This window comes from Stegostoma tigrinum, chromosome 3 (genome assembly GCF_030684315.1).
Source record: "Stegostoma tigrinum isolate sSteTig4 chromosome 3, sSteTig4.hap1, whole genome shotgun sequence".
Classification (NCBI taxonomy): domain Eukaryota; kingdom Metazoa; phylum Chordata; class Chondrichthyes; order Orectolobiformes; family Stegostomatidae; genus Stegostoma; species Stegostoma tigrinum.
This window is the reverse complement of record NC_081356.1, coordinates 124,282,964-124,306,913: the sequence shown is the minus strand read 5'-3', so window position 1 is coordinate 124,306,913 and position 23,950 is coordinate 124,282,964. Positions and strand designations below refer to the sequence as shown.

At 41.2% G+C, this 23,950-nt stretch overlaps 1 protein-coding gene across 2 annotated transcripts in view; it reads left to right on the top strand.

Moving 5' to 3' along the window:
* galnt7 (UDP-N-acetyl-alpha-D-galactosamine: polypeptide N-acetylgalactosaminyltransferase 7) overlaps positions 1-23,950 on the top strand; it is a 126,595-nt gene that overhangs the window by 71,276 nt on the left and 31,369 nt on the right. For both annotated transcript variants that reach the window (XM_048526979.2, XM_048526978.2), the window contains exons 3-5: positions 10,866-11,032; positions 14,725-14,855; positions 21,086-21,165. In XM_048526979.2, coding sequence (XP_048382936.1) covers positions 10,866-11,032; positions 14,725-14,855; positions 21,086-21,165 — 378 coding nt within the window. The remainder of the gene's footprint in view (positions 1-10,865; positions 11,033-14,724; positions 14,856-21,085; positions 21,166-23,950) is intronic.

Genomic DNA, 23,950 nt, shown 5'->3' with positions numbered 1-23,950 from the left:
ATGATACAAAAAGTACAACCACGTATTAAAACACTATGTCGGAAATGCTCAGCAGTGTGGCAGAATATATGCAGATAAAGATATAGAATCCCCTTTCAGCTCCATGACTTTTCATCAAGCACAATTTTTTTATCATATGATAACTCAACATTCAGAAGAGAATTTTCAGAAAGGAGGATTTTTCAGACCGAGCTACAAAAACAGAATTTTTTTTATGTAACTGCATTTTCGCATTTTTCACAGGTCAAACCAACCTATGGCAATCGTCCATTGTACCTGCAAGATTGTACTACCTTGTAGATTTAAGTTCTGTATTAACAATCCTTCCTGGTAGGCTCCTATGGAAACTGGTTTATCCCTATTGACATGACCAAAATTAATTGTGGCTCCCAAAATTCCAAGTCTTTATTTTCCTCTGCTTTGGGATGTATCTGGTACGAATCTGTGTGGAAAAGTTCTGTCATTTCTAAGTCAGACAGATGAGTATGAGCAAAATCTTCTCTTTTTTTTAAAAAAAGCCAGTGGAGCCAGATTCTGTAAATGCATGCATTGCTAAGAAATGGCTAGGAGGCACTGGTCAAGCCCCTTGCAAACATCTTCTGGCATTTGCCTCCAACATAGCTGTCATCGTTAAAGCTGTCACCTCAGATTTGAAACTACCATCATTCCCTTTCTCAATGTCCTATTGTCACCGATCACAGTCTATCAATAATAGCAGAGTTCAGTGGCTATTTAGCAGAAGGACAAAAGCATATTATTTGTGATACCTCCAGCGAAGAGGAATTTAGATTATTTTAGCAAGGAGATCTACAAGAGATGTCTTTTCGGATACGTGTGCTGACCTCAATCTGTCATTTCAGGCTCCCATGCGTATGTAAAGCACCGTTAAGGTAACACCGTTCCAGAGAGGGAAAACAATCCCAGAGTGTTTCCATCCATTTCTGAAATGCTTAGTGCTTTGCTACTGGAGTTGCCTGAGCACTGGAATTTATCACAGCTATGGGTACTAGAAAAGAATCATTTGCATTGACGTAGTGCCTTTCACACCCTCAGGAAAATCCAAAAATGACTTCTAACTCAGTACTACTTAAAGAGTAGTCATTATTACAATATATGGAACCACAGCAGACAATCTGTGCACAGAGAGGCCCCACATACAGTAAAGAAGCTACTGTTGAGGATTGCATGTTGGATGGAACATCAAGGTAAATCCTCTCTCAGTCTTCAAACAGTACCACATGAAATCACTGACATCCAGTAGGTGGGGTAGACTAAAGATTTGTTTTATATCGCTTCGCAAATATGGCATCTCTTGAACAGGCAGCACTCCTTTTCCTGCTGAGGTTTCTGGAGAATGGTATTAGCTGGATAGCTCTTTCAGGAGCTGGTATAGCCACAAATGGCCTTTTCCTGTACTGTAAAATTCTGTGATAACTTGTCAGGTACATGAAGGCAACCTCTCATCAACAGAGCATTTGTTTTTAAGAGCATAGAGGAGGCAGTCCAGTTATTTTTCTCAGAGGGGCTTTTTTTTTTCTGCTCAGCTACCTGCAATATGTTAAAGGGCCTGTTCCATAGAGCTGTTGATGCTGACAGAGGGCTGGCAGCAACTACAGATGGGCTGACATCGTGAACAGGGCCGACACCTGGTGGCAGGCTCCTTTACTGGGTGCCTCCTGTAAAATTGAGGAGGAAGTTTTGATGGCTGGCCACCTGTCCATCTATTCCAGCAAAGCCACTTTTCCAGTGCCAAGCACCCGATCAGCAAAATTCAGCCCATTGTACTGGTGCTATAAGATTCTCTCCAATAATGTTATCTGCCAATAGATTTTGATGTATTAGATGAGATCTTTTGTCTTTTACATCTCATCAGTCTTACAGAAATGTTGAAGCATCTTCTATGCTTCGTATCAGTTTCTGAAATTAGATTACTTTAATTCCATCACAATTTAATTATTTTAAAGGGGAGACTGTTTAGTGATTATCTTGAAAATTAGTTGAGGGGTTTTTTATATTGCCTCCCTGGTTGCTGTATTGACATGTTAACTGGCACCACTGTTTTCAAGTTACTCGTTTTTGTATCATTTGGCGAGATTCAATATCGTACTTCCTAAATTAGCGCCTCCCAAATTCAGGTTCGGCAGCTCATGTGGGGTCATGAGCTGAAATTTCAGGGTCCTGCACTTTAAGCCAGCAATGGTTTGTCATGGACCTTTGACCAAGTTATTATAGCTGTTTCTCCAAGCTAACAGGCCCCTGCTGTGACAACTTTTTGCTCTGCTTTCTCAATCCTCCCTATTGGGTAACAGTGAAAAAAGTTTGGAAAGCACTGTTCTCAATTTTGTCAACCATTACCCATCTCCCTTATGTGTGATTTTTTGCTGGGCACAAAATAAAACAAAATATATGAATGGTTGATAGAGTTCCCTTTGGGAGAGGTCACATAGTCTTTAGACACATGCTCAGTTGTCCATATTTTGGTGATTCGGGACAAGATCAAATGGAAGACTGGTGTGTTGCTAATCAATAGAATCTTAGAATCCCCACAGTGTGGAAACAGGCCACTCGCCCCAACAAGTCCACACCGACCTTGAATTATTACTAAAGAAAGGCTTCGAGGAAAAGCCAGAGAACCACAGACCAGTGAGCCAAACATTATTGACAGTTAAGTTGTTGGAGGGAATTCTGAGAGACAGGATTTGGAAAAGCAAGGACTGATTAGGGGTAGTCAGCATAGCTTTGTATATGGGAAATTGTTCCTGACAATTTGATTGAGTTTTTTAAAGATGTGACCAAGAAGAATAAGGCAGAGTAGTAGACTTTAGGAAAGCCTTCAACAAGGTTCTGCATGGTAGAGTGGCTAACAGTGTTGGATCACATGGGATCCAGGAACAGCTAACCAAGTGGATGAAAAATTGGCTGATGGTAGGAGATCAGCAGTGTGCTGCAAAGATCGGTGCTGGGACTACTGTTGTTTGTCACCTGTATAAACAATTTGGACGAGAATATAGGAGGCATGGTTGGTAAGTTTGCAGATGACACCAAAAGGATGGTGAAGAATATTAACTGAATGTACAGTGGAATTTTGGTGTACTGGGATAGTGGACCAAAGAATGGCAGATCGAATTTAATGTAGATAAATGAAAGATGTTGTATTTTGTTGAGACAAACCAGGGCGGGACTTGCACAGTTAATGGTAGAGCCCTGGGGAGTTTTCTCAACAGAGAGACCTAGGGGTACAGATATATGGTGTCACCAGTACACTGTGGTGAAGAAAGCTTTTAACACGCTTGCCTTCATTAGCCAGAGCATTGAGCGCAGGAGTGGGGCATCATTGTTGCGGCTGTACAAGACATTGGTAAGGCTGCATTTGTAGTAGTACGTACAATTCTGGTCACCCTGCCAAAAGAAGGATGCTATTAAACTGGAAAAGGTGCAGTAAAGCTTTACAAGGATGCACTGAGACTGGAAGGTTTGTGTGATAAGGAGAGGCTGAATAGGCTGGGACTTTTTCTGTGGAGCAATGGAGGCTGAGGGATGATCTTATAAAGGTTTACAAAATCATGATGGCACAGATAAGGTGAGTAGCCAAGGTCCTTTCTCCGGGATTGGGGAGTCCAAAACTTGAGGGCACAGTTTTAAGGTAAGATGAGGAGAAAGATTAAAGGGACCTGAGGGACAATTTTTTCGGAGGGTGGTGTGTATTTGGAACAAGCTGCCAAAAGAAGTGGTAGAGGAAAGTACTACTAAAAGGCTTTTTAAGAGTGTGACAAAGGATGGTGATTTAAACTAAGGGCCACCATACCTCAGAAGAGGGGAGAGATTGAGAAGGAGTGTCCTTCATGGCAACTTCAGCCACTGTGTGGATTGAACGCATGCTGTTGACATCATATTGCTTCACAAGCCAGCCATGCAGCCAACTGAGTTAAACCAACCCCTTGACTTTGAGTCTGTGTTTTAAAAGCTCTGAATAGTGGCCGGTTCTCACAAAAGTTTTCAATAAAATAAATTGTTCGTAAGTTCCTTCTCTGCTTTCTAAATAAGGTATTTTGTGTTAAATGAAGAAAGGTTGATCTGTTTTGAGCACAGAAAATGAGTGGCTTGTAAACAGCAGATTTACTGGAATGAGAGTTTATTTGCCAGTTTCCAACTCAAAAATACCAGTGTAACATTTGCGTTTGAATTCAAGAAATTTTTGCCACAGCAATTTTTCTGCCTGTTTGAAATCAGCTCAAAGCAATGTTTGACTCATGGTAATCAAATCATATTATTGAAATGGGTTCAAGTATGAATAAGTAACCAATTTATACAATCTCAGTAAGTAACATCTGCCTTTCAGTTTATTGGATAATCCTTTACACAACTTACTCCCTACAACTGATCATGCTTTTGGTTACTTGGGACTGGGATCTTATCCAATAGGGAGACCCACCACTTACATTGTTAAAGCTAGACTTTCAATTATTTATTGGTGATTTTCGTTTCCTGCTTTGTGCCATGGTAAGGGTGGGGTCAGGATCAAGGAAATTGTTGAAAGTCACCTTGTGGAAAGTTAAGGGTGTCCAACATAGACAAACCCAGATTTGTTATGGCACGAATCTCTGTTTATCTGCTGTATAAAGTTTAACCGTTGTAGAAAATAATATGGGATTGGTTTTCACAAGGGCGAATGAAATTTAGACTAGAGGCTAAGCTGTAAAGTTTATCCCAAGCTGTTCAAAGATTTGACCCATGTTGTTACATGTGTTATTAATTCATCATTTGATTTTTTGCACCACAGTATATGTTTTGGTTTTAAACAATCTCCAAGCTTTGTGTAATGCATATTCAATGTTTTATGTATATCAAAGACTTTATTAGTGTATTGTAGCTTTCAGAATATTTATTTGCAGTGTTTTGCTGTGAGCCAGTGCTTAAAATCTCACAAACTACCAGCTGTCAAAGGTTAGATGCGAAAGAATTTTTTTTAGAAGTCTACCTAAGAAACTAAGTCATAAAAAATTGTAATTCGGTTAGATTTCACACACTAGTGTTCTGCCTGGTTTGCATTTGCCTCCCTATTCCCCCTAGCTTTATTCCAAATAAGTAGAATTTGGAATTGTGTACTCAGCCGCAGAGTGGGCCTTTTAATTCTTATTGGTGACCTGTGAGATCACAGAAATACAGTTGTGACTCAACAATTCAAAGTGGAAATATCGGTCAGAAATTCCAAGGCTAGAATTTTCTTTCTGGGAGGCATAGGTTGCGAAAGACAAAGTATTGAAGTAACAAAATAAATAGTAATGGGGAGTTTTGTAGGAATTAATTAGTATGGAAAAATTAACTTGTGGTCTTGCACACCCAAAGCCACGTGAACCCGATCTTTTTAAGCAGCTACAGAGATTTTGTAAAACCAGTTGAATTCAAAGCTTGACAATAAAACTAATTGTCACAAATATCCTTGTATATGGCTCAGGAAAGTTGCAGACTTTTCTGAGCTCGGAGGATATTTTTGAGTCACTGTCTGAGCACAATAGTGTTGTCATAAGTGTCTGTAAATACATAATAAGCAATAGGAAGAACGTCAAATTCTCGGGCTATTAACCTGATCACCTCTGTTAAATTACGTGGATTTTCTCTTTTTGCCGTTGGCAGAAAATGGTTGTTGCTGAATAATTTTAGGTATGAGACATAGGGGAAATCTTATGAGTGAGATTTGTAAGATTAAAAAGGGGGAAGACCAGTTGCAAATTCATTACAAATGCAGTTCTCTGTTACAAGGAGCAATTATATGCATGTCTTTAAATCAATGAGTGAACAAACTTTATCTGTTATTATCTTTATCTTTATTATTCCTTATCTGTTACAGTGCCTCGGAAATCTCAGGTTTTTCAGCTGACTTCACCTTGGCAACAGCAATACTGACAATAAAACAACAACTCTCATTTTTATAGTGCTTGTAATGTAATGAAAGGACCCAAAGGGCTTCACAGTGTTTTCAAATTCAATTTGACACCATGCTACATATGTTAATGCAAATGATCAAATGTTTGGCCAAGCAAATAAACTATAAGGAATGTTCTTAAAGGGAAAACAATGGCCGAGAAGAGGTCTAAGGTTTGAATCCCAGAGATTAGGACCCATGTACTGAAGGTGTATCCAGTGGTGGGAGAATTAAAATCAGGGAAGAATAAGGCCAGAATTTGTGCTGTTAATTTTAATTAGTTTATCAATCCGTTCTCGCATTTCTATTTAAACATCTTTTACCTCTCGTAATCTCATGGAAACAGTGGCAAGAATATGCAGTTTTTTAAAATCTTACAATTCTAGCTGCAGGCAAAAAAATATCAACTGAAAGATCTGATTTTGCTGAGTGCAGTGAAGTCTGGCAGCACTGGTTGAGCGGCAGATTTTTTGTGATTTATGCATCACTATTTCAACTGTTACACTCAAGAAAAAATGAGCTAATTCTCTCAGAATACTCTTTCTAAAACATAAATAGGTCTGTGTTTCTGGAGAGAATGGGTTTCACTTTCTGGTTTGTCACTGTTTGCTGGTTCTGAGCTCAAAGGTGAAGTACAAGAGATTTTTGTGTTTGAGTGCTGGTTATTTTATTTAATGTCAATCGGGTACTAATAAATTAAACATTCAGGCATTGCTGCCTGTAGTTAGTTGAATAACAAAATTATAGCTAACCAAAACCCCTCCCACTGTGTCAGTGATTCATTCAGATTTGTTGTTCTTCATCAAAGGAAATAGGAAAAGCAGATTTCTGTTCTTATTTTTTGAGGTGCACAGGAATTTAAATTTTATAAGTTTGTTTCTCTCACTCCTCCTTTCTATTTATGCCATGGGATTTTCTTTTTCTAGTAATTGCTTGCTTTCCTTCTTTTGATTTTACTGTTTCCCAACTTGGTTGATGATAAAGCAACATGGATGCTTCTCCCCTCTCTTCCCTCGACCCTTATCTCTACTTTCCCTCCCAAAACTACTCCCCCATTTCCATCCCCTCCCCCCACCATGACCACCACCACCACCACCACACAGCATCCAACCCTCACCCATCACATGCAATTCCCTTCACCTGTCCTACATCCTCCTTGAGACCTCCTCAAAACCTCACCCCTGAACCTTGCTGCATATTCACCACACCCCGCCCCGACCTCAAATACTCTGACGCCGATCATTCTGCAGTCAGTAAAGGGTTTGCAATCATGCCCCTCTGCCCCCAATGCAATGAGTTCTGTGTGTGCCATGACATGGAGCTCCTCTTGCACTGCCTCCACCTCCCTGCCGCCTTCTTTGATCAAGGTTCCCAATCACCATCCAGGGCCCCCTTCTCCCCACTCCAACCTACCTCCTCCTCTTGAACACCCTCCACTGGCCTCTTACCCACTCTTTCCATTGCTAACTGCCAACGCGACATTGGTTGCCTTGACTTCTGCACTTCCCTCACCCAGTTCAGCCTCTCCCCTGCTCCACTCTGGCCGTACCAATCTCTTTCACTATCAAACCCACTGAGGAAGATGGGGCAATGATAGTCTGGACGACGGACCCTCTGTGTTGCAGAGGCTGAATGCCAACTCTCCGAAACTACATCTTATCTCCCCCTTGACCCCACCATGGCCCATCAAGCCACCATCTTACATGCTGTCTGTGACCTCATCACTTCTGGTGACCTACCCTCTACCACCTCCAGCCTTGTAATCCCCCAGCCCCACACTGCCTGGCTCCACCTGCTCCCCAAGATCCACAAGCCCAACTAGCTCAACTACACCAACCATGACATCATCTGCGCATGCTCTTGCCCCATCGAACTGATCTGTTCCTACCTCAACCTCATTCTCTTCCCCCTTGGTCCAGGCACTCCCCACCTACATCCAGGGCATAAACCACGTGCTCCACCTGTTCAGTAACTTGCAGTTCCAAGGCCCCCAGCGCTTCATCTTTACTATGGATGTGCAATTCCTATACACATCCATATTTCACAAGGACAGCCTATAGGCCCTCAGTATTTTATCTCTCCCGCGGATCCATTCATTCGCCCCCAGCCCACCAATACCCTCCTTCGCCTCACCAAACTAGTCCTCACCCTCAATAATTTTTCCTCCAATTCTTCCCACTTTCTCCAAATCCAGGAGGTTGCCATGGGCACTTGCATGGGCCCTAGCTACACCTGCTTCTTTGTTGGTTATGTCAAACATTCCCTCTTCAGTACGTACACCAGCACTGTTCCCCAAATCTTCCACCATTACAGCGACGACTGCATCCATGCTTCATCCTGTGCCCAGACTGAACTAGAACAATTCATCAACTTCACTAACAACTTCCGCCCACCTTCAAATTTACTTGGTCTATCTCAGATACCTCCCTCCCCTTTCATGACCTGTCCGTTTCCATTTCTGGTGACAGTTTACAGACTGATGTTTAGTGTAAACTGCAGACTCCCATAGGCTACCTAGACTACACCGCTTCACACCTGACATCATGCAAAAACTCTATCCCGTTTTCCTACTTCCTCCAACTCCATTGCATCTGCGCTGATAAGGAGACATTCCACTCCCAAGCATCTCGGATGTCTTCCTTTTTCAAACAATGTTCTTTTTCCCCCCCTCCTCTGTCATCCAGACAGCCCTCAACCCCTTACTCCACAGCTTTAAACCACCCTTCCTTCCAAACATAATAAAGATAGGGTCCCCCTTGTCCTCAGTTTCCACCCCACCAGCCTCCACATCCAACATATCATCCCGTAACACGCCTGGCGACTCCAATTAGACCTCACCATCTGGAACATCGTCCATTCCCCACCCATCTCTGCACTTTTGCTGGAACCATTTTTTTTGCCATTCCTTAGTTCATACAACACTTCTCCCCCAACTTCCCCCTCCCCCATACCTCCCCCTGTAACTATAAACAATGCAACAACTGCCCATACACCACCTCCCTCACCTCCAGTCAGGCCCTAAACAGTCCTTCCAGGTGAGACAGTGTTTCATCTGCATCTCCTGTAACCTAGACTACTGCATCCAGTGCTCCCACTGTAGTCTCCTCTATATCGGTGAGATCAAACATATGCTAGGTGACCATTTCACTGAGCATCTTCACCTGGCCTGGAAAAGCCAGCCTTCCCTCCAGCTCACCACACATTTCCTACCCTCCAGTCCCCCTCCAACATGTCCATCCTTGGCCTCCTCACATGTCACAGCAACTGAGAATGCAAATTTGAGGAACAGCAGCTTATCTTCTGCCTTGGCACCCTACAGTCCAGTGGACACAAGATTGAGTTCTCTAATTTCACGTAATCTTCCCACCCAAAGCCCAGCTCCCTTTCCAGCCCTACCTGTGCCCTTCCATTCCACCTACTAACCCTCCCTTCTATCTACCAATCAGATTCATCCCTCCCATAGACCAACCAGGTCATACCTACTACTGGGGTCCACCTATCACTGCCATTCTGCTACCCCCACACCACGTTTAACTGCAGCTCCCCCTACCCCTACATCCAGTCCCAAAGAAGGGTAATATACGAAACATTGACATTGGATGCTGCCTGGTTTGCTGTGTTCTTCCATCCTCCTATTAGTCTACCGTGGATTCCATAACCAGCCTGTCTCTCTGTGAATATGCAAAATGCAATACCTCCCATTTATCCAGATTAAACACTACCTACCACTCCTCAGCCCATTGGCCCAGTTGATTCCATTGTAATCTTAGATAACTTTCTTTGCTGTATACTGTAGCACCAATGTATGCAAGTCTCTAACCCAAATAGTTGTGGAGACTAGATCGCTGAAAGTATTTAAATAGGAGGTAGAAAGATTTATGTTGTTTTGGGGCGTTGAGTGCCATGATGAGCTGGCATGAAAGAGAAGGTGAGACTGAGGTCAGATCAGCCATGATCTTATCAAATGGTGCGGCAGGCTGAATGGCCTATGACACTTTTTTTAAATGTCCCTGGATATTGGATAACAGAACTATCTCCAAGAAGGAATTAATGGAGTAAATCAATATTCCTAAGTCAGATGTTTTGATGAAAATATTCAGATGATGTTGGCAGCTTGGCAACCAGATGATATAGTGCTTGTTCTCAATAACACAAAGTAGCAACCCAACCATCTGCAATTTTTCATTACTTGCTCCATTTATCAGGCATTGGATTTAAAAGAAGGTGCTTGCTTTGCACCTGTGAAGAGATGACATGAGAATGGCTTTTGAAAAGAAAGCCACCCACCAGGACCTGGTTGAATGTGCCAGTGGATTCTGCTTGAGAAGGTGGTGATGTCTGTATGTAATAATGTTTTTACCTCCTTGCACCTTCAAGCAATAATAACATAAAATGCTCTAAGACCAGGGTATTTGCAAATCCATCTGTGACTGCAACATTACCCCTCTGTCACATGACATACTGGGCCTATTGTGCTATTTGAGCACGGACACCCCAGTTGCAAGACTGTTTCTCTAAACTCACAGATGTTCACCCCAAGATGTGATTCATTTCCACTGTGAATGCAACTGCATTAAACTTTCACTGTTTTTATCATGATTTAAAGTCATGACCTGACAATATCCAGCCATCTGAAAGCAGACATGTGAAAGTTTTAGACCTGATAGTAGCTAAGTTGGAAGGGAGCAAACAGAAGAGTTTTTACACCAGTTCCAGCCAGATGGCTGCTAATTGGACAGCAGAGTGAGGAGAATTTCTGGTACACCTCATGTAGCCGGTCAAGAATCGTAAAATCCAGCTCTGGGTGGAAGAACAAATTGGGAAGAGTATGAAAATGGATATGGTTGGTGTACAGTAATTCTTCATTAGTTTCTTTATATTCTCAGTAAATATTGAGAAACTGTATACCACAGGTGTCTAATTTCTATTTTGCTCTTGCCAGGTGCAAGTATTGGCATTATGATGATCGTCTCCTCACGTCTAGTGTTATCATTGTCTTCCATAATGAAGGGTGGTCAACCCTTATGAGAACTGTCCACAGTGTGATCAAGCGGACACCCAAAAAGTATCTAGCAGAAATAGTTATGATTGATGACTACAGTAACAAAGGTATGAACTCACATACTAACCATTGGAGTTGCCTCCATTAAACACTCTACTTCTGTAACTGTCTCTCCTTTAAGATGCTCCTTAAAAACCTACTGTTTTGCCCAAACATCTGATCACACCAGCTCAGTGACTAATGTAATCTAATAATTTTCCTGTGGAGTAACTTGCTAGGTTTTATTGTGTTACAGTGTGTATAATTGCAGACTATGGTGTATGACGTATAAATGTAGGCTGCATAGACAAGCAGTGGTAGGCTATTTGGCCCATCTGCTCTTCAAAGAGGTCATAGCTGATCTGATAATCCTTAACTCCACTTTCCAGCCTTACCCCATAACCCTTGATTCCCTTAATTATTAGAAATCTGTGTGTCTCAGCCTTGCATATACTTAATGACCCAGCTCCCACAGTCTTCTATGGTAAAGAATTCCACAGGTTCACTACTCAGAGAAATGTTCCTCTTCAGATGTTGATATTCTGTAACCGTGTTTAGCAGTGCACTATATAACACTCTGCAGTCATCTTCTAGTTAGGAACCACTTCAAGATCAAGAATGACTTTCTTCTGTTCTGTAATTGAAGGTCCCAAAGTGACTAAATATAAACGTCAAATTCCGAAGTGCTGCCCCCTACTCACCCCATATATGTCTGTTGCTCCTTTGTAACAAATATCTGGGAATTTGTACCATCCAATGAAACATTTTAAAAATTGATTGGGCTCTAATGAACCCACAAGGGGGCATCATTTCCCCCAGCTTTAAATTTTACTGAAGCTGCAATTTTATTTCAATAGAATCACAACAGATTCTATTCTAGAAATGCAGACTCCTGGTTCTGGAATTTCAAATCTGCAATTTTCTTAGCTTGCTAGGAACTGAATCCAAATTCTAGTACTCTATAAATTTTTATAGCCAGCTTACAGTCTGAAGTACTGAAAATAACAACATATGAGAATTTATGGTTAAACAGAATTTGATCAATAGTGTCATCTTTTGTGAGGTTGTTGACTTGCTTGTTGAGCGGCCTTGTTTTCATTCAGGTGTTTCGTCACCATGCTACGTGACATCTCCGATGACGCGATGTCATTCTACTCTGCTTGGAATTTGTACTGTCTGGTCTGTTATGGTGAGTAGTGTCATTTCTGGTTTTATCTGTATGGGTTTGTATATGGGGTCCAATTCTATATGTATGTTGATTGCATTACGGGTGGAGAACAAACATATAGAATTGGACCCCATATACAAACCCATGCAGATTAAAACCAGAAATGACACTACTCACCATAACAGACCTGACAGTATAAATTCCAAGCGGAGTAGAATGACATTGCATCGTCGGAGACCTCACTGATGATGTCACCTAGCACGGTGACGAAACGCCTGAAGGAAAACAAGCCAATTCAGCGAGCAAGTCAACAACCACAATCCAAGCTACAAAGTGTTTACTAAAACTTTAAGTGTCGTCTTTTGTTTCTGGAAAGACAAAAGAAGTATACAACATGATATTGCAGTGTTGTAATGGTATAATGTGCCATCACAAGTTAGAAAATAGAAAAAGAAAATTTGCACATGTTTTCATAATGTCCAATCTGAGAAATATTGTCATTATATTTTCCAAAAGTTTCCTGTCTTCCTTTGTAGCTAGTTAAAGTTGAATGTTACATTTCTCGGAGGGGGTTTTCCCCGTTTGTTTGCTTAATATGGAGATTTTTGTCAGCTGATTCCTTCATTTCATTGGAAACAGAATTGAATGCAACCAATTAACTATTTGAAAAAGAAAACTGACACTGTGGTTGGTTTATTCGCCAAGCTCGTGAGCGAACTAACCACAGCATCCACAGATCTACTCAAGAACCTTAAAGAAGACTGATAGATGGAAGTGCGTATTGCTGTATAGATGCCGCTTCCGTTAGACTGCTTTGTTCATTAATCCACACATTGTACTTAATTAGCTGTGAAGACCTTCAGGCATCCTGAAGTTGTGAAAGGTGCTATGTAAAGGCAAGTTGTACTACTATTATTAATATTAATGCTGCTGCCGTCGTTACCACAAAGGCTATGTTAGTTTCTCCCAGACATCTAAATTGTTGCTTTTAAATTTAAGACAATCTATTCATGTCCTCAACATTAAGTTTTTAATATTTTTGACTAACATTTGGAATCTGAGGCTTTGTTGGCTTTAATGGCAAGTTCCAAATAATAATCATCCTGCACAAATGCCAAGAAATGGCTATCTTGAGCAAGTGAGAATATATAAACCTTTCCTTGGCATTCTGTGTTCCTTCCATCATCCCAAGTCCTGCAGCTAAAATATACTGGGTGTTAACTGTTGAAATGGACCACCAAACAATTCCCTTGGCTAGAGTTGGTCAATGGCTGGAATCCTGTAGCATATGCCTCATTTCCTGGCCCTCTGGCTGTCTACACAAGGGCTAAGACAAGAGTCTGATTTTTTTTCACTGTTTGCCTGAAAGGGTACGACTGCAATTATCCAGGTCACTGACGTTATCCTAGAGAAAGCATTCCACTTGATGGACATTTCATTGGTTTAAACACCCATTCCCATTACCATCAGTAAATCATAGCTGCAATATGCACTGCCTTCAGAGTGTACTTTAGAAACTAATTAAATCTTTATTTGCAGTGTTTCCCAAACACACTCTTTCCTTTATCACCCTTTGCCCACATCCTCCCCTTCCAACCAACACCTCTGTATGCTTTCAAAAAATGCAAAATCTGTCTCTTTTCTTCTCCCAATCATGTTGTATATTCCTCTTTTGCACCAAACCTATTCAAACTTAATCCTGTGAAATAGGTGCAGCCTTCCAATTCTAGCCTCCTTCATTGTCCCTGAATTTAATGTCCCCACCGTTGGGTGACTTTCTCTTCAATTGTCAAGGCCCTAAGTTCAGCAGTTACCTCCTTAAAACTATATGTCTCTAACAACTTCTTATAGGCGCACCTTTAAATCTACCTCTGTGACCAAGCTTCTGGTCATCTGTCCTAGTATGGCTCAATATCAATTTCCCTGGCACCTGTGGAGCACCTTGGGATTTTATAATCTTGTAGAGTTTATTGTGCAGGTTTATCCTGTGAAATATCTGCAGCCTTCCAATTCTAGCCTCTTTCAATGCCTCAGAATTTAATGTCTCCACCATTGGGTGACCTTTTCCTGCGTAGAGTTCCCTTTTTTTGCTTATTGTAAAGTGCTTTGAATGTGAGAAGCAGTATATAAGCATTTATTGGTGTTTCCTTCCCAATGTGATCCTGTCCTTCCATTCAGAAATATTATGTGTTCTTGCCTTAAACTTGCCAACGGCAGGCATCTTTTAAACAAAAAAAAATACATTGATGCAAGCACAGTTATTTTTTTCAATCTTTTAGATCATTTCTGACAACATAAAATGTTTAACATGGATGGCAGATAGATCACAGAACAAAAAAACTGATGGGAGGTGGACCTTGTTTTCCCCCTCGAACGTCAGTTCTTTAAGCAATTGGCGTGATTCCAAATCTAGTCTGTATTTAAAGAAATGATTTAGCTCCAGCAAATGACAGACAGAAAAATCTTGATGGTTGTGTGCATTGAGATATGCTTTAAACTCTGACTTTTATTTTAAGTGCAGTTGAGAATGTCCTGACTCCAAGCAATTTTAACAACATTGCTGATTTTTGTTCTCTGCTGACTTGTCACCAGCTCATTTAAAGGAGAGATTGGAACAATATTTGAAACAGTGGAATGGGTTAGTCAAGGTATTTCGAAATGAAAGAAGAGAAGGATTAATTCAAGCAAGAAGTATTGGTGCTCATAAAGCAACCCTCGGCCAGGTAGAGTAAAATTTGGAATCTTATTCATTCAAAATCAGTATGTTAATAGCAATTTGTCTGCTGGTGACAGGAGAATCACTGAATGGTGATGTTTGAGGAATTCTCAAAATCATTATATATGCCTTCACTTTAGTAAGGTGATCTTCCCTGTTTTTTTTTTGCAAAGGCATCTTTGGCCCTTTCACTGGAAAGGAGCATGTTTCAGCAAAACAGTAGTAATGCATATAACCCAAAAGCATTTCCAGAAATCGTTGAGCAAGAGCACTGTGAGGATTTATGCCTTTTTCATTGAAGAGTGAAGTCATTGCCTATAGCTGGGTAGACATCTGACACATCTGCTCACCTCCTGCGTACAGGCCAGGTAGAAACATGTCAAAATTCCCGGTCAAGGAACTCAAGTTGTTTTTTTTGCTAGATTTTCATGACCACAGCACTGCTGACTAATTTTTGGGCGGCACAGTAGCTCAGTGGTTAGCCCTGCTGGCTCACAGCACCAGGGACCCAGGTTCGATTCTATCCTCCGGCAACTGTCTGTGTGGAGTTCACACGTTCTCCCCGAGTTTGCATGGGTTTCCTCCGGATATTCTGGTTTCCACAGTCCAAAGATGTGCAAGGTAGGTGGATTAGCCATGCTAAATTGCCTGTAGTACCCAGAGATGTTTAGATTGGGTGGGTTAGACATGGGAAATACAGGGGTAGGGGAATGGGTGGGATGTCTTTGGACGGGCGGTATGGACTTCTTGGGCCGAATGGCCTGTTTCCATAATGTAGGGATTCTATGATTCTATGAAAATTCTGAAAACAACCTGAGTATTGGCAGTACAAAATCAGTAATTACTGGAAAAGCTCAACAGATCTGGCAGCATCTGTGGAGAGAAACCAGAGTTAATGTTTCAGGTCGAGTGACCTTTCCTCAGACCCTTCTTGTTGCTGTTGGTGGGCAGAAGGCCTTTGTCATAGAATCTTGGAGATTTACGATGCCGAAAAAGGCCCTACGGTGTATTGCATCCATGCCAATCAACAATAATCACCTAACATATTCTAATCCCATTTTCCAGTATTTGGCCCTTTAAGCCTGTGTGCCTTGGCATCACAAATGCACATCTAAATGCCACTAAAATGTTATGAGGGTTTCTGCTTCTAAACCCCTTGCAGGCAGTGAGAGCCAGATTACCACCACCCTTTGTGTGAAAAAGTTTTTCTTCACATCTCCTCCTCAAAGTTTTCTGCCCTTTACCTTAAGTCGATGTTCTCTGGTCATTGTTCCCTCAACTAAGAGGAAAGTTTCTTCCTGTCTACCCTATGCATGCCCCTCATAATTTTATACATTTCAATCATGTCCCCTCTGAATCTCCTAAGTGTTATAAGGAAACCAACCCTCGTCTGTCCCATCTCTCCTCATCGTTAAAACTTTCCAGCCTCGGCAACATCCTGGTAAATCTCCTCTGCACTGTTGAGTGAGGTTGGATCCTTCCTAGAATGTGGATTCCAGAACTGCACACCATACTCCGAATTACAACCTAATTAACATTTTATACAGTTCCAAGATAATCGTCCTGCTCTTAAAAGCTATACCTCGGCTGATAAAGGCAGGTATCCCATATTCTTTCTTAACCATTTTATCTACCTGTCCTGATACCTTAAAGGACTGGTATAATTGCACACACCAAAGTCTCTCTGATCCTCTGTATTTTGCAGGGTCTTGCCATTCTTCTTGTTTTCTCTTGCATTGTTTGTCCTGCCCTCACCTCATATTTATCTGGATTAAATTCCATTTGCAATTGATCAACCTGCACATCCTCCTGTAGTCCAGGGCAATCCTCATAAATTATCATCCACAAACTTGCTGATCAACCCTCCTACTTTCAAGTCTAAATTATCTGGGTAAATCACAAACAGCGAGGATTCAAACACCAACCCCTATGGGACTCCACTGGAAAAAGACTTCCAGTCAGAAAAACACGTCTCAACCTCTGCTACTTGCCACTCGGCCAGTTGTGGATATAATTTGCCAAAATTCCTTGTATTCCATAGATCTCACTTTTGCCATCAGTCTGCCCTGAGGAACCTAATCAAAAGCATTGCAGAAGTCCAAATAGACTATACCAAGAGCATTGCTCTCAACTAAACACTTGGTCACCTCTTTAAAAATTCAACCAAGTTGATCGGACATGATCTTCTCTTAACAAAACCCTGCTGACTGCTGAGTAACCCCTGCCAATCCAAATGCCTCTCCAGATTAATTCTGGGCTTCAGAATTGCTTCCAATAATTGCCTAAACGCCAAGGTTAAACTCTCATGCCTTACGGCTGCCACTTTGTCATTTAGTTTCTGGAGTTGCTATCAATTATCAATCAGCTACTTGGTGCTGGCGAAATCTGACCTTTTATACACCCACAATGCCAATTTGTGTGCAACAAAATTTCCTGCAATTTGAACAGACAACGGTAAAAATAATGTTTAGCAGTGCTGCTACGTTGCTTTTGAAAAGTATAGCAATCCTTTCCTCAACCTTACTTTTTAATGTTTTTTTTTCCCCATTTCAGTCCGCAATTAAAAATACAGAAAAATTAGAAGTTCACTGAACCGTGTCACGGAGAAGCAGGACATTCCGCACATTATTCCTGCACCAGTTTTATGACCCAGTATTGGTCTCCTGCCTCTCTTCCCATATCCCTGTACAACTTTTCTTCCAAATAATTATCCAATGCCCTCTTGAATGCCTCAAAAATGAACCTGGATCTACAACATGTACATTTCATAACCCACCTGCTTGCTGTGTGAGTTTTTATCTCGAATCATCTCTACCTCATTTACACATCAGTTCAAACATATTCCCACTCGTTCTGTTTTTTATTTATGAATGGGAAGAGACTCCCTCTTGCTTTGTCTCCAAGGAGAATAATCCCAACATCTTCAATCTGTCCTTTACAAATGAAATTTCTCGTTTCAGGAACCATTCTTGTAAATCACTTATGCATTGTTGCCAGGGCATTCATATCTTTCCTATCATGTGGTGCCCACAACTGTACACAATACTGCGGCTGAGATCTGACATCACCTCCTTGCTCTTGTATTCTGTGCTTCTGTTAATAAAGCTGAGGACACTGCTTTATTTACTGCCCTCTCCTATTCTGTGCACCTGTACATCAGGCCCTTCTGCTCCTGTAGCCCCTTTAGAATTATACCCCTTCTTTTATATTGCCTTTCAATATTTTTCCAACAAAACTGCATCAGTGCTTACTTCTGCGTTGAAACTCATCTGTCATGTATCTGCCTACTCAACCAACCTGCCTCTGTCCTTTTTAGAGTTCCACGTTTGCCTCCTCACGGTTTACAATTCTTCCAAGATTATCGACATAAGTAACCTCAGAAATTGTTCCCTGCACACCAAAATCTAGATCATTAATATCTATTATGAAAAGCAGGAGTCCCAATACCCTGGGGAACTCTACTGCAAACCTTCCTCCAGCCTAAAAAATATTAATTGTCCATTATTATTACCATTTTAAAAAATTCATTCACATGATGTGGGCATCATTGGCCAGGTCATTTATTGCCCAGAGTGCAGTTACGAATCAGTTGCATTGCTGTGTGTCTGGAATTACATTGTCAGCTAGACCAGGTAAGGCTAGCAGTTTATTTCCCAAAAGGGGACATTAGTGAACCAGACAGACTTTTCCAAAAGAATTGACAATGGATTCATGGCCACTATCAGATTTTTACTTCCAGGCATTTATTGAATTCAAAGTCCACCAGCGACTGTTGCGTGATTCACCGCAGGTTCCCAGATTATTTCCTGGGGTGCTGGATTAACAGTCTATTGATGATGCCATTAGGCCATTGCGTCATCCCATCTCTCAGCCAATTTTGTATCTTCGTTGCTACTGTCCATTTTATGCCATGACAGATAACATTTCTCACAAATTTATTGTATAGCTTTTTTGAAATCCATGTCTGCCACATCCAACAGTGTCACCCTTGTGGAGTTTTTTTTTGTTACCTCTTCAGAAAACTCCAGTAAGTTAGTTAAAAATCCATGTTGACTCTTCTTAATCAACTCAACCTATTCCATGTGACTACTAATTCTTTTCTGAATATTTTTTCTCAATTTCCCCACCACTGGTTAAATTAACTAGTACATAATTGCTGGGAAGATCCTCACAACCTTTCTTGAATCAGGCTATAGTGTTTTGCAAATGTCCAGTTTTCTGGCACTTCCACCGATTCGAAGGAAGACTGAAAAATTATCACCAGTGCCTCCCTAATTTCTGCCTCACTTCGTTCAAAATCCTTGGATACATCTTATGTGGTTTTGATGTCTTGTCAACTCTAAATGCTAACAATCTATCCAAGACGTTTTCTTTATTGATTTTTAACCCTTCTAGTGACGGTCACCATGGCCTATGGGGATGGTTGGGATGAAACAGCATCAGGAACATTAAAACTGGACACAAACATTAATGATGGGCATAAAACTCTGTTAAGCGAGAGAGACACTTTTTACTTTAGGGGATGAAGTCTGGTGTAGGCATCCCAGGAATGGTCCTGCACGAGTAAGAGGCATGGTCAATACAAGGTCCGGTCCAGTGACATATCAAGTCACAGTAGATACAACAGTTGTGAGCAAGCACGTGAACCATATGAAAGTGGCAAACTTTCAAACGATGCGGGAGCAAAACATGCCCAGCTCCTCGACTGCCTTTCCAACTGTTCTGGAGTCTGTGGGCTCTCCCTCTCCATCAGGCATTGAAGATACCTTGGAATCTGAGATGGACATGGCACAAGCTGCCACCTCGATGCTTTTGCCACCTGAAGAGGAAGATGAATTTTTTCTGAGATGCTGCAGGCTCAAGAGGCCTGTGTGTTACTTGCCACTGGTGTCAAAAGCAGAGTTGGACGAACCTGACTCTACTAAAATGCCCCAGGAGGAGCTACAGAAATATAACTGGCCTATGTCCTCAGACTCTGAGGGGGAGGGATGTAATGTTTGTAATGATGTCAGCCTGGTGGACCTCATAGAACATGAGTTCCCTGACTGGGGCTGTTATCGAATCAGGGACCCCTGGCTGTCAGATATAAGAATCTAAAGATGACTGTGACTCCATTGTCAAATGCCAGAAAAACCCATTTTGTTCCCTAATGTCCTTTTAGAGAAGGAAACCGCCATCCTTACCAGGTCTGGCCTACATGTGACTCCAGACCCACACAAATGTGGTTGACTCTTAACTGCCCTCTGGGCAATTAGGGATGGACAGTAAATGCTGCCCAGCCAGCGCCACCCTCATCCCATGAATGAATAAAGGAAAAAAAGAGTGTCAGAGATACTGGTCACTCAGAGCCAGCTCTCAGAGGAAGCTGGATCAGTATCAAGGACGCTCTCCATGTGAATAAATAGTGACTTGGTGACCAAATACCATCCACTGTGGAGTCATTTCAGCATCATCTTCCCATTTTTTTTGATTTAAAGCAGTGTCTCCTCCTAATTTTTAATCCATAGTAAATTTGAAAAAAAAATTGCCTTTATGTTATTTACAAGGAAGCCACAGTACACAGAGAAAGGAGTGAATGATTTGGAGGTGGCATTAAATTAAGAAGGTTGAATGAGTTAACGCAAGCATGGATCTGTTTGAGCAAATGGATTTTTTTTAAATTGAATAAATATTAACATTCTGAATTGGTTCAGAAAGTTGAATGAAGGAAAAGTAATTGAAGGACTACAGAAGGAGCATTGGAAAATTAAAAGTTTTTTTTAGAAGTAGGCAATAAACAGTGACAACTGGCAGGCCTAAATAGTGTGTCTTAATATTATAGTTTATGTGCATTTTCAACAGATCTGCAACTACTTCGTCTTCGCTTTTTCACTTCACAATTTGTTTGCACGTGTACCACTGTGCCCAACAGGAAATTGTGAATTCCTAGAAGTGTGTATGTCAGTCTTTTGTCATTGATGTTTTTATATTTTTTGGCTGCTTATGGAAACTTAGCTATGCATTTGTTCAAAAAATGACATAAAGACAATCCTGATGATTATCTTTTTAAAAAAACAAAGATGGACCTGAATAGCCTTTGGTCATTCTTCATTGATCTTCTGTTTTCTCACACATTTACCTGTGGACGTTTATGGCGAATCTTATTTCTACTTAGTATTAATTAACTAATACACAGTATGGTCTAATCAGTGCTTAGTTATGGTGTTGATTCAGTGAGATATTTGTTCTTTTTTTTAGGTACTGATATATCTTGATGCTCATTGCGAAGTTGGACCAAACTGGTATGCGCCGCTGATAGCTCCAATTGCTGCGAATAGGTAAGGCAAGCTGTTCTATTTCAACTCAGTTCAGGAAGGGGACTGTAAATGATGGTGGAACCACTTTTTTTTTTAAACATACCATAACTAATTTCAGGATTGTTATTTATGTATTCAAATGGGGTCGTAACAGGATCCTCTCCTCTCTTGCCTTGTCTCAACCCCAAATCATCACAACAGCATTAGACCGTGTATTTCACTTATTTCTGGCTCAGGTAAGTGAGTTCTACCTTAGCTGATCCCTGTGATCACTGAAATAGTGCTGAATGTTTAATTTCGTTAAACAGCCCAGAGTCACATTTGCAACATGTCATCTCTGGACAAGGTGGTCAGCAATGCAAGTCCCAGAGTCTGACTAGAGTTTTGTATTAATCTTGAGAATTAAGATGTGTCATTCGTGCCTTGCTACAATTAAATCAATGAAAACTGTGAGCTAATACACTTCATGTTAATGCCTCTTAAATCAGCACTGACACTAGGAGCACCGTGCAGTGAAAACATAAAGATTTTTTACGAAAGACAGCATTGGAGAAACTAAATTGTGTAACAGATGAAAGGGGAAATAACCAACAATATGAAACATGATAAGGCAGTAAACTGTTCAGGTGAGCATTCAAGATCCCAAGGCACTAGTGGAAGAAAAATAAGGAGTTCTCCCAGTGTGCTGGCCAGCATTCATCCCTTAACAAATGCTATGTTACTAAAAGAAGTGACTTGGGCCTTTACTACATTACGATAACTAAGAACCCGGATGTAACCGATGTGGCCACTGCATCTTATTTACGTAAGATAATGCTTCACATTATGCCATTGAAGATGAGGATTGAAGGGATAAGGAGTTGTTTTTAAGAAGGTGGTGGGTAATAGTGAAAACCAGTGAATAATTGGCTTCATAATCCAGAATGATCCTGGAGTTATAAACAGTATTAGCAAAGGAATGTAGGATCCAGCAGCAATAATGTGGTCCAGAAGATCTGACCTTGAAAACCTAAAGTATGCCAAGTGAGTTCAAAGCTGCAGCCATAGAGGACCTAATGGAGCAAAGGTGGAGGTCTTATCAGGGAGAATGAATAAGCTGGAAGACTAGTAGGTCATTACTAGTGGCAAGGATAAGAAATGCTGCTTTTGCCAGCAATGTGTTCAGCTGCCACAAGTGAACGGAAATGAACATAGAACATTACAGCACAGTACAGGCCCTTCGGCCCTCGATGTTGTGCCGACCTGTCATACCGATCTGAAGCCCATCTAACCTATACTATTCCATGTACGTCCATGTGCTTATCCAATGACGACTTAAATGTACCTAAAGTTGGCGATTCTACTACCGTTGCAGGCAAAGCGTTCCATTCCCTTACTACTCTCTGAGTAAAGAAACTACCTCTGACATCTGTCCTATATCTTTCACCTCTCCAATTTAAAGCTATGTCCCCTCGTGCTCGCTGTCACCATCCTAGGAAAAAGACTCTCCCTATCCACCCTATCTAACCCTCTGATTATTTTATATGTCTCAATTAATTCACCTCTCAACCTTCTTATCTCCAATGAAAACAGCCTCAAGTCCCTCAGCCTTTCCTCGTAAGACCTTCCCTCCATACCAGGCAACATCCTAGTAAATCTCCTCTGCACCCTTTCCAAAGCTTCCACATCCTTATAATGCGGTGACCAGAACTGTACACAATACTCCAAGTGCGGCTACACCAGAGTTTTGTACAGCTTCACCATAACCTCTTTGTTCCGGAACTCGATCCCTCTATTAATAAAAGCTAAAACACTGTATGCCTTCTTAACAGCCCTGTCAACCTGGGTGGCAACTTTCAAGGATGACTGCTGTGCTGATGAAGGCAGTTCACCACCATCTTCACAAGGGCACTTAATGTTGGCCAATAAATGCTGGCCTTGCTAGTATCGCAATAACAAGCATGTTTCAGAATGTACTCCCACTTACACAAAATATGTAAGTCATTACATGACGTGCCTGCTAATTAAAATGATAGACAATCTCCTGGATGGTTTGAATATTTATTCATTTATTACAGGTGTTATAGAGCATCACACATACATTGTGACTAAAATGATGGAAGTACCTTCAACATTCGTTTGTTTGTTATCCAACGCAGCAGCTGGTCTGTATGTAGAAAAGCTCTGTTTGTAGTGCATGTACATGTAGTGTAGGTGGGTTTTTTTGGCCTACAGAATAAAAATGCCTCCTATGGACTCCAGCCTGTTCCAGCTTTTGTAAAAATGTCCTTCAAATGTTCACACTTTTGAATTGTTTTGTCATATTTTCAGCAGCTCAAAGCCCTTCAGATGGTTAATATGGGGAAAAGCAGGAGATTGACGTAGAGTAGTGGCACTCAGTTAACGAGCTGGTGTAAGCATTATGGGACAAATGGCCGCCTTCTTTGCCGTAGCATTTCAGTGATTCTGTAAGTTAGAGTGCATGTAGCAAGCATGGCTGCCAACTATCAGCCAAATGCCAACAGGCAAAATGCCCAGTTGGACACTGATAGAAATCCTTGCCCTTTTTGAAAAATGCATTGAGACTTCTTAACATTAACCTGAATGGACAGATAGAATTGGGTTTAAAACCAGTAATGATAGCTATCAAAAGTAGTCCTGTGTCAAAAGATTAGTTCCACCCACAGGAATTGTAAACTTAGAACTGCAGATGCTGTAAATCAGAAACAAAAACAAAGTTGCTGGAAAAGCTCAGCATGTCTGGCAGTATCTGTGGAGGGGAAAACAGAGTTAATGTTTTGGGTCCGGTGACCCTTTCTCAGAACTG